This window comes from Panthera tigris, chromosome B4 (assembly GCF_018350195.1).
Source record: "Panthera tigris isolate Pti1 chromosome B4, P.tigris_Pti1_mat1.1, whole genome shotgun sequence".
Taxonomy (NCBI): Eukaryota; Metazoa; Chordata; class Mammalia; order Carnivora; family Felidae; genus Panthera; species Panthera tigris.
Genome location: NC_056666.1, coordinates 75,328,592 through 75,340,378, shown reverse-complemented (window position 1 = coordinate 75,340,378; position 11,787 = coordinate 75,328,592). Strand labels below are relative to the sequence as shown.

The following is an 11,787-nucleotide window of genomic DNA, read 5'->3' as shown; positions in this document are numbered from 1 at the left end:
GAGTAATTCTTCTTTCTGATTTGAGAAATCAGATATATGCTGCTCCATTTACTGAGCAAGAGAACCTTGTAGAAGGTGCGTGTTTATGGGAAGGTAACTAGTTCAACTGGGGATACCTGTGAGAAACCCAGTCTAAGACTGGAAGTTTACTACACAATCTGAAACTAAGAAGAATTGTTAAGAAGTGATGGGCATATGGGGCGCCTGGGTGGCTCAGTCGGTTAAGCATCTGACTTGGGCTCAGGTCATGATCTCACGGCTTGTGAGTTTGAGCCCTGCGTCGGGCTCTGTGCTGACAGCTCAGAGCCTGGAGCCTCTACAGATTCTGTGTCTTTCTCTCTCTCTCTCTGCCCCTCCCCCACTCACTCTGTGTCTCTCTGTCTCTCAAAAATAAACATTAAAAAATTTTTTTAAAAAAGAAGTGATGGACATATACAAAGGATTTGCAGCCTTGGAAATGAAAGCACTTACCATCTATTAGGAGTGACTAAGATCATATAGAATAAAATGAGTCAAGAGTCTAGGACTGAACTTTGAGAAACTCCAACATTTAAAGACTGGGAGAGGAGGAGGAACCAGCAGAGACAGAGAACAAGCAAACCAAAAATATATAAGAAGGAAACCCAGAAAATGGAGAGTTTTGGGATGCCTCGGTGGCTCAGTCAGTTAAGCGTACGGCTCTTGAGTTCAGCTCAGGTCATAAGCTCACGGTTCGTGAGATCAAGCCCCGTGTTGGGTTCTGCACTTAGATTGCGGAGTCTGCTTGGGATTCTCTCTCTCCCTCTCTCTCTCTGCCCCTTCCTCATTCGTGCTCTCTTGCTCTCTCTCAAAATAAATAAATAAACATTTTAAAAAGGAAAAATACTTATTAAATACCTTTAAATTACTACACATTATAATAGTTAATTAAAATATGCACAGAAAGAAACCGTTCATTTAATTCAACAGACGTGTGTAATGGTTAGTGTATGCTTGGCACTTTGCCAGGGACTAAGATTCACATTTTAATGGAGAAAAGGCGTAGACACACAAATAACTTAAATTCTACAAATATTATAAAAGAAAAGATGTTTTATGCTAATCTTACTGTGGACAAGAATGAATCCCTTAGTAGACAGAATACTTATGCATGTATGTTTATGTAAGTTAAAGAAACTGACAGAAAAAAAAAAAAGAAGCGAACTAGTAAAAAAAATTTCTAATAGTTTGCATGCCATTAAGTCAGATAATGAGGGAAAAAGGAACAGATTAGTTATTTCCCCTGCTCTCCCATTTATATATTTAAGGTTATCAGTGCTCAAATAATCTATTTCTGACCTAGATCTTATTGTTACTTATACCCAAGGGGAGAAAAAAATCCTCATTTGCATAGGGAACAGAATAGCTCTGAGATAGAATTACAAAGAATCACTTGCATGAACACGCCTCTCTTTTGTTTAATCCTCAGTAAGTTGCATAAGGAACTGAGACTATTGGGGAAATGACATATTCCTTTTATACTGTAAAGAAAATAAAATTCAAGACTGTGCCTGTCCCTCCATAAGGAAAGCTTTGCACACTTTACCATGGTCCAGCGGTGTTTCATTTATTTGATTATTAAAATTGTATAAGAAGTACTTTCAATGAGCTACTTATAAATCCTTAGACTGCTCAATGCCATTTAATTCCTATTTTTATTAAATGTACTTCTGGGTTCAGAACGAAGCATTCAAGTCGTCCTTAATTCTCCTTTTTTTACTGAAATAAACATTTATTTGGTAAAGGGACGGAGATAAGATGATGTTGAAGATTGTTTTTCCTATGAAATATGCAAGAAATAGATAAAATAATTTGTGTGTTGGGTTTTATTTTTTCTAGGGAGACGACTGCAGCAAATTTGAACAAGTAAAGCAGAGCTGTGGAAAGCAGGCTAGAAAAATCCATGGCAGCCATTGTCACACCACAACCTGCAGCAGCTGTCTCAAGTCCCTCCCTCCCACGCCTGCTGGGCTCGGCAGCCCAGCAGGAATGAATGGGCTCTGCAGAGCACTGTAAATGGTGCTGCAGACCCCAAAAATCTGTTGCTAAAAACCAAACATAAAAATTACCTGTCAAAATATAAATTTTCAACTTTGGTGGACATAACAAACCTTTCTACCTCTGAAATTTCATTAGCAATGTCAGGTGGTAATCAGTCCAAAGTCTTATTCTGCATAGCCCATCCTTGTTGATAATAGAGTCTTTCTAAATAGCAAAAGAATGTTCCTGCAATCCATTTCCTAGGGGTGAAAGCAAAGCCTTTTTGTCTCGAGACGCAATTGAGCAACCACCAGAGTCTAGCTGAATAGCAAGGGTGTGAGGCTGGCTACATTTTCCACAGTTAGAAGCCCAATCTCTGAGGAGATTTACTGAATTCACACAAGAACTACCAGAAAAAAAAAAAAAATGCAGTTATTGAGCTGACATGGTTGTCTGTGGATGGAGGCAAAATTACAAAATAGTCTTTTTTACATTGTATACAGCTCTCCTTTTTAATTTGGTATCTTAGTTTTTCTTCCCTTTCCAGAAAAAAAAAAAAAAAGAAAGAAAGAAAGAACAATGCAGAATATTAACTACATGCACAGGTAGTAGCACCAGCTTCTGAACTCAATCCTTTCTCCTTGTATTTTCTCAATTCTATATCAGGAAAGACAATTCATTTTAAGGAACAATACGCTACATAAAATATATTACAGGGACTTCTGGTAAAGGAATATTTCTAGGAGACTACTTAACTATGGTATGTTCGTTAGATCTTAATTATCATGTTATAACTACTTGTGTGCTTCCATATTTTGTATGGTTTTCTTCCACGTTCCCTTTTTGTTTAGCTCTTTGGGGGAGGAGTGCACAAAGGTCTTACGATAAATTACTTGAATCTGAAAAACCATTTTGGATGACTCTTATTGAACCTTTTTTATATTAAAAAAATTACATTTACTCAAGCCATTTTAAGCATCATTCCCATCTTCTCTCCTACATTATTTGTAAAGCAATTAGAGATGTTGAAGCCGAATGTAGTGAAATTTAGAACACTCTGAGAGAGGGACTGGGAGTAATTTTCCGTTAAATATTTCATCTCAACACAAATTCTGCGATGTAAGTGTTGGGGAAAACCTACATTGGTGATTTTAGCTGTAGCGTGAGGCTTAAGCAATATAAAAATCATACAATTCAAGTTCTCTTTCTTCTCCCCCCCCCCCCACCCCGCCCCAACCCCACCCCATCATGGATGCTCGGCTGACTGTTTTTGCACAGTCTCTTTGTCTGAAGGATGCAAACAGTCTATGGATGCTAGGGAAAAAGGGGTGGGGGAGAGATTACCTCATCCCATGTCGTTTGCACCAATCACCACTCTCCTGTCGTGGCTTCTCCGGGCAGATTGAGGGGTCTGGACCAACAGGAAAAGGCCCCAGCCCATCCCCATGGTGACCGAGTTGTATATAGGGAGCCGCATCCGCCCATGTGCCGCAGGTTCTCTTACATCGACCGCCTAAGAGTCGCGCTGTAAGAAGCAACAACCTCTCCTCCTCTCCGCCATCTGCTCGGCAGCCGCAAAGCAGCAACCATGGTAAGAATCTTCTTTCTCTGGCTCTTTGTGGCCGTTGGGTGGGGTCGGTCCCCCAAGATCTACTTGGAAAGTCTTAAGCTCTCTTTCCTTTACAACTTCTTTGGGTAAGGGTAGCCTTATGCTTTGTTTGCGAGGTTTGGCTTTGGGGCCCCAAATCCTTGAGTCTGGCCGCCGCCGCAGTGCGGGGTGAGGAACTGCGCCCAGGGCGCAGCAGAACCGTGGGGGAAGAACAAAGGCGGCGCAGAGGGAGTTCTTGTTATATGAGCCCTTCCAAGCTGCAGGCAGCCCATCTGTCGGTGACGAAAGGGTCTGGGCAGGGAAAGGCAGTCGTGGCGTCGCCTGCTCTGTCCCAGTGTCTGTGCGCACGGTTTTCGTGTGACTCGGGGAGGCTCTTTTCTTCCTGGCGTTGTTCCCAGGGGGAGGGAGAGAAGTCCCGAAAGACCCGGGCTCAGTGGGTGTAGCTGGGAAGGGGGGGGTGGGGAGAAGGACAGGGACAAAGCGGAGCCTTGGGTTAGTATTAAAAGATCCCTCCACGGTTCGTTGGCCGTTTAGGAAGATACCCGTATATTAACGCGAAAAAAAATGGTTTCTGTTCGAGCCCCTGGCAGCCGGAGTCAGGGCGGCGCAGGGGCGGAGTTGTTTGTTTCTGCCTTCTCTGGCCTTAAAGCCACTGGGCGGGGTTCCCCCTCACTAAACCTCTGTCATAAGACTTTTAATAAAATGCTTTCATCATTGTGGAACTGTAGGCGTTAAAAGGTTTTTCATTCACTGTTAAAGCTTAGATGAGATATTTTTTCTTAAGATGCAAAATCGCAATTCACTTGACAAGCACTTTAAAGTCTGGTCTGGGGCCACCCCGCCCTGACTGACTCCGTGTGTGTGTGTGTGTGTGTGTGTGTGTGTGTGTGTGTGCCCGCGCGCACGGGCTAGCCGCACGTTCTGCTGGAGAGAAAGCCTCAGTTTGAGAGCCAAGGTACCCTAAAGCCCAGGATCCAGGGAAACGCCCTTCCCCTCCCCTCCCCACCCCCATCAATATGTCAGTGAGTAGACAATGGACAGACAATGGAAGTTGAAGCCATAAAGACAGTAGAGAAGAAAATCTCTTACTGAACGTGATGAGTATGAATATTCGGTGGTGACTAGAGAATCTCAAAATGAAAATACTATTTTGTTGTTTTAAATAAATACTTCATTATCCTTTCACTAGGCTTTTATTCTTTGGTAGTTCTCATGTGATATTTTTCTAATTTAGGAACTATTGTTTTAAAGATACTAACAATCTTTCAGTTTTTGCAGTGGAGAAGATTCTGGAAAGACTTCTTTTTAAGTAATGAAAATGCTGCAGACAAAGAACTATACTCTGTCCAGCTGTCTTTTGTTCTAGTGAATCTTCATTAATTCATTTCAATTTAGGCATATGGTCCCAGCTTGGGTCAGAGGAGGAAAACTGGCAGAATAGCACAATGAGATCATGTAGGCAGTTTCTGGAAATAGAACTTACTCTGTTAAATAATGTAGCAGACAGAACAGGCTAGTACCAGGCACAGCAAATGCAGCAATGCAGGAGGCAGACCTTATTTAGCTTCCAGTCCCCTAGGACTAATGGATCCTGCAGATAGACTGCAAAGGGGTGTGGCATCTAGCCTCAGCTGCAGCGCAGATGTCCATGTTAAAATTCCAAGGCATACGCACAAGAAACTCTCATCTTTATTTAAAGGGAATGCAGTAGTAATACTGATTCCAATTAACTAATGATTGAATTTAATTTACTGCATCTTACTAAATCTGTGCTTTAAATATTTTTTACATATGAAAAATTTCTCTTCAAGCATGGCTGGGGAACAATGGGCTTGCACATGTATTGAACAGTGCAACCTTATTCAGACCACACCCATCTGCAGCATTTGGAGCAGGTGCTTTTCCTTAAACATTTCTATCGAGTTAGGGATAATCTCAAGTAAACTTGAAGAGTACCTGTATATGACTAGAAATATTTTCAGAAATTTACTGAAAATTCAAAATGCTAACACAATCTGATTTTAAATTTTCCTCTTTTTCTTCCCATAGCGTGAATGCATCTCCATCCACGTTGGCCAGGCTGGTGTTCAGATCGGCAATGCCTGCTGGGAGCTCTATTGCCTGGAACACGGCATCCAGCCCGATGGCCAGATGCCAAGTGACAAGACCATTGGGGGAGGAGATGACTCCTTCAACACCTTCTTCAGTGAGACGGGCGCTGGCAAGCATGTGCCCAGGGCAGTGTTTGTAGACCTGGAACCCACAGTCATTGGTGAGTTGGCCTCAGTAACCCAAGGGAGATCTCCGGGCTCTTGAGACAGGAGGTCTGTCGTGAGGGCTCCATTGACACCCTGGGGTTGGGCAGGCGTGTGCAGGTTGTGAGTGACGGGTGGCTGCTTTGTTTTTCTCTTCCAGATGAAGTTCGCACTGGCACCTACCGCCAGCTCTTCCATCCCGAGCAGCTCATCACAGGCAAGGAAGATGCTGCCAATAACTATGCCCGAGGGCACTACACCATCGGCAAGGAGATCATCGACCTTGTCTTGGACCGAATTCGGAAACTGGTATGTTTGTTCTCCAGAATAAAGTAAATAATGACCCTAAGGAAGACATTTGAAATACTATCTTTTCTTTTCAAACACAGAATAGAAATATAATGGAGTGAGGACAACTGGTAAATTATTCCTTGATAGGGTTTTTAAATTTTCAACTACAACATGACTTATTTGGTGTCATTTTATAAACGTCAATGAAGATATTTTAAGTGAAGAAATGCTTTGTAATTCTGGGAAGGTCTATTATAATCTTTCTTGTCTGTTCCTTTTTTCTAACAGGCCGACCAGTGCACAGGTCTTCAGGGCTTCTTGGTTTTCCACAGCTTTGGAGGGGGAACTGGTTCCGGGTTCACCTCCCTGCTGATGGAACGTCTCTCTGTCGATTATGGCAAGAAGTCCAAGCTGGAGTTCTCCATTTACCCAGCCCCCCAGGTTTCCACTGCTGTCGTTGAGCCCTATAACTCCATCCTCACTACCCACACCACCCTGGAGCACTCTGATTGTGCCTTCATGGTAGACAATGAGGCCATCTATGACATCTGTCGTAGAAACCTCGATATCGAACGCCCAACCTACACTAACCTAAATAGGTTGATAGGTCAAATTGTGTCTTCCATCACTGCTTCCCTCAGATTTGATGGAGCCCTGAATGTGGATCTGACAGAATTCCAGACCAACCTGGTGCCCTATCCCCGCATCCACTTCCCTCTGGCCACATATGCCCCTGTCATCTCTGCTGAGAAAGCCTACCATGAACAGCTTTCTGTAGCAGAGATCACCAATGCGTGCTTTGAGCCAGCCAACCAGATGGTGAAATGCGACCCTCGCCATGGTAAATACATGGCTTGCTGCCTGTTGTACCGTGGTGATGTGGTTCCCAAAGATGTCAATGCTGCCATTGCCACCATCAAGACCAAGCGTACCATCCAGTTCGTGGACTGGTGCCCCACTGGCTTCAAAGTTGGCATTAATTACCAGCCTCCCACTGTGGTACCTGGTGGAGACCTGGCCAAAGTACAGCGAGCTGTGTGCATGCTGAGCAACACCACAGCCATTGCTGAGGCCTGGGCTCGCCTGGACCACAAGTTTGACCTGATGTATGCCAAGCGTGCCTTTGTTCACTGGTATGTGGGTGAGGGCATGGAGGAAGGAGAGTTTTCTGAGGCCCGTGAGGACATGGCTGCCCTTGAGAAGGATTATGAGGAGGTTGGTGTGGATTCTGTTGAAGGAGAGGGTGAAGAGGAAGGAGAGGAATACTAAAGTTAAAAATGTCACAAAGGTGCTGCTTTTACAGGGAAGCTTATTCTGTTTTGAATATTGAAAAGTTGTGCTCTGATCAGTTAATTTGTATGTAGCAGTGTATACTCTCATATACAATTACTGACCTATGCTTTAAAACACAACGCTTTGTTATAGATCCAAGCTGTCCATTTCTCTGATGGGTTTGAATAAAGTATTCCCTGTCTTAAATGAATTCAGTCTTGTGTTTTCTATTTGGGGGTCTGATATTCATGTATTTAGTTCTGAGAAGAAAGGATAACTGTTGACTGTGGTTTATACATGTACTATAAAGTGACCTGTTTTTTTATTTTAAATTTTAGTGTATTATAAAACTTATTCGTTAAATACAAAATAACTAAAAATTACCATTATCCATGCAATTCTTAGTTTTCACTCCACTATATGTTAGTTAAACTGCTAGTACTCTTTAGAATTGGTATTTACTAATACACAGCCAAAAAGGTCTGGTTGCCTGCCAAGTCTCATACGACCCACATGAAATGATGAATATTCCAAATACTTTATGTCTTAAGCTTATTTTCATGCATTCTCATCTTGGCTTGTGTCTAGTGCTGTCAGGCTTCCTCTTCTCTGGGTTCTCAGAAGTTTGCTCTCCTAGCAATTGCTCCCTTGTTCTCTACTTTCTTCTTTCCAAACTTATTTTCAGCTAAATGTCACAGTGGAAAAGCCTGATAAATGTATTCACTCTAATGTGTTAATTATATATCTTAATTTTAGCTTCCAAGTATATTATTTTAATATGGGCCAGTAACTTCAAAGAACAAAACTAATAGTGCAGTTGTAGGAACCAGCACCAACATGGGGAGAGGAACAATTCTGGACCAATGGTTTCTTCAACAATAGAGTTCAGCTGCCAGTCCAACTGAACAAAAAGACCCAAGAATAGCAAATTGTCTTGTACTATCACATTATCTTGTTCTACAATAATAGTTGTAATGAAATGATTTTTTGGTATTAACAGCTTATTTGATCTATTTTTCCTTTGACACTGCCAACGAGGGGGTGTAACACAATTATATATATATATATATATATATATATATATATATATATATTTAATATGTTACATATATATATTAATTTTGAGCGAGAGAGAGAGCACAAGCAGGGGAGGGGGCAGAGGGAGAGACAGAACCTTAAGGAGACTCCGTGCTCAGCACAAAGCCCAATGTGGGGCTCCATCCCATGATCTTGGGATTATTACCTGAGCCAAAATCAAGAGTCAGACACTCAACTGACTGAGCCACACAGGCGCCCCTAATACTACTATAGTTCCCGGAATCTGAGTTTAATGTAAGTTAGTGGAAATAATGAAAAATAAGAAATAAGCCGAAATCAACTAGTTTTAAAGCCAATCCAATAGTGCTCAGCAGTTAGTTTTTTTGTTTTTGTTTTTGTTTTTAACGTTTATTTATTTTTGAGACAGAGACAGAGCATGAATGGGGGAGGTCAGAGAGAGAGGGAGACACAGAATCTGAAACAGGCTCCAGGCTCTGAGCGGTCAGCACAGAGCCCGACGCGGGGCTCAAACTCACGATCTGTGAGATGGTGACCTGAGCCGAAGTCGGCCGCTCAACCGACTGAGCCACCCAGGCGCCCTCAGCAGTTTTAACTAGAAGCCAATGTGTATAGATTTGGAAGAAAAAAAAGGAAAAGGCTTCGCTTATTCGAATAAAAAACAATGTGAAAACTAGATCAAATGTAAATTTTTAATATGCATTCCCAGCACCTAGCAAAATATAAGGAACATGTACAATGATTATTGGCTCAATGAGTATAGTGTAGGGTAAAAGAGATAAAACTATAAAATTTAAAAATCCCTATAATCTTAATTTTAATGGCAAATGACAGTATGAATTTATTATATATTTTCTATTATGAAAGAAAAAATTCCATAATGTTGCCCACTGAAAAGGCCTAGGACCAATTTAGGAATGAGCATCCCTACCACTCAGATGGTGGTCTCTAAATACTATTTTCTACTAAAAGGAATCAATGTTTAGAGATGTTCAAGCCTGGAGAAGAAAATATACAAACTCAGCCCCAAATAATTTCTCATTCCAGAAACTGAGGAAGATATCAAAGACTAAAAGTCATATCAAAAGGATACAGGAGTCAAGTAGAAGGGACTCTCATAGATGGTACAATGTAAGCATTGAAAATAATAGTGACTGCAGTGGGTTGAATCATAAAAAATATGTTAAAACCCATGAGCTCATAATATTTTTTGCGTGATTTACTTTTTATTTGAGAGAGAGAGAGAGAGAGAGTGCCTGAGTGGGGGAGAGGGGCAGAGGGAGACAGAGAGAATCTTAAGCAGATTCCACACTCAGCACAGCCCAACTCGGTGCTCGATCCCATGACCCTGGGATCAAGACCTGAGCTGAAACCAAGAGTGGGGCGTTCAGCCTAGGCACCCCTATTTTCTGTGTGATTGAAAAAACAATTGGGGGTGTCTGGGTGGCTCAGTCAGTTAAGCGTCTAACTTCAGCTCAGGTCATGATCTCACAGTGAGTCTGAAGCTCTGCATCAGGCTTTCTGCTGTCAGCACAGCACTTCAAATGCTCTGTCTCCCTCTCTCTCTGCCTCTCCCCTGATCTCCCTCTCTCAAAAATAAATAAACATTAAAAAAAAAATTTTAAAACAATTAATGGGCCCCTGGGTGGCTCAGTTGGTTAAGCCCCTGGTTCTTGATTTTGGCTCAAGTCATGATCTCACGGTTGGTGGGATTGAGCCCTGTGTCAGGCTCCATACTCGAAGTGTGGAGCCTGCTTGGGATTCTCTCTCTCTCTCTCTCTCTCTCTCTCTCTCTCTCATCCTCCCCTGTTCATGCTCTCTCTGTCTCTCTTAAAATAAATACACATTTAAAAAAATATGAAGACAGTATGGCAGTTCCTAAAAAAAAAAAATTATAGAATTACTATATGATCTAAGAATTCCACTTCTGGATATATACCCAAAAGAATTTAAAGCAATGACTCAGACAGATATTTGTGTACCTGTGTCATATCAGCTTTATTCACAAGAGCCAAAAGATGGAAGCAACCCTAAAGTCCATTGATGGATGAATGGATAAACAAAATGTAGTATATACATAAAATATAATATTATTCAGCCTTAAAAAAAAATGAAATTCTGACACATACTCCAAATGGATAAACTTTGAAAACATGAAGCTTAGTGTAATAAGTCAGACACAAAAGGACAAATATTTTCTGATCCTACTTGCATGAGCTAACTACAACAATCAAAATCAGAGAGACAGAAAGTAGAATGGTGGTTACCAGGAGCTAAGGGGAAGAATATAATAGGAATTGTTTTTTAATTTTTTTAAGTTTATTTATTTATCTTGAGAGAGAAAGAGAGAGCTGAGGGAGGGGCAGAGAGAGAGAGAGAGAGAGAGAGAGAGAGAGAAGCAGAGAGAGAATCCGAATCCCAAGCAGGCTCTGAGCTGCACAGAGCCCAACGCAGGGCTCAAACTCACATACGGTGAGATCATGACCTAAGCCAAAACCAAGAGTCAGGCGCTTAATTGACTGAACTATCCAGGTGCCCCAGAAATTTTTCTTTTTTAAGTTTATTTATTTTGAGAGGCGATGGGAGGAGAGGGGCAAAGATATAGGGAGAGACAGAATCCCTAGCAGGCTCTATGCTGTCAGCATAGAGCTTGACTCCGGACTCGACCTCACGAACCATGAGATCATGACCTGAGCCGAAATCAAGAGTTGGACACTTAACTGACAGAGTCAACCAGGCGCCCCAATAGGAAGTTATTACTAAAGAGATACAGAGTTTCAGTTTGCAATGACAAAAAAGTTCTGGGGGTACCCGACTGGTTCAGTCAGAAGAGCCTGCAACTCTTGATCTTGGGGTCATGAGTTGTGTGTAGAGATTACTAATATAAATAAACTTAAAAAATTTTTTCTGGAGATGAATAGCGGTGATGGTTGTACAACAATAAGAACGTACTTAATGCCACTAAATTGTACTTCAAAAGGGTTAAAATGGGGGCGCCTGGCTGGCTCAGTTGGTAGTGCATGCAATCCTTGATCTTGGGGTTTTAAATTCAAGTCCCACGTTGGGTAAAGAGATTACTTAAAAAAAATAAAATATTTTCTAAAAATAATAAATCAATAAAAATAAATAAAAGTGTTAAAATTATAAATTATATATAATTATAATTAAATATTATATAATTATATATTTATATAATATATTTATATAAATATTATATTTATATTATATATTATATTTGTAATTATATTAATTAAATATATTTATATTATATTTTATATTTATAAATATTATATTATATAAATATTA

At 41.0% G+C, this 11,787-nt stretch overlaps 1 protein-coding gene across 1 annotated transcript; it reads left to right on the top strand.

Moving 5' to 3' along the window:
* The first annotated feature begins 3,504 nt into the window (after positions 1 to 3,504).
* LOC102954023 (tubulin alpha-1A chain) lies at positions 3,505 to 7,636 on the top strand. Its single transcript, XM_007072976.3, has 4 exons — positions 3,505 to 3,589; positions 5,657 to 5,879; positions 6,023 to 6,171; positions 6,442 to 7,636. Exons 1-4 carry the CDS (start codon positions 3,587 to 3,589, stop codon positions 7,420 to 7,422), a joined length of 1,356 nt encoding a protein of 451 aa, XP_007073038.2. The 5' UTR covers positions 3,505 to 3,586; the 3' UTR covers positions 7,423 to 7,636.
* Positions 7,637 to 11,787: the final 4,151 nt, after the last annotated feature.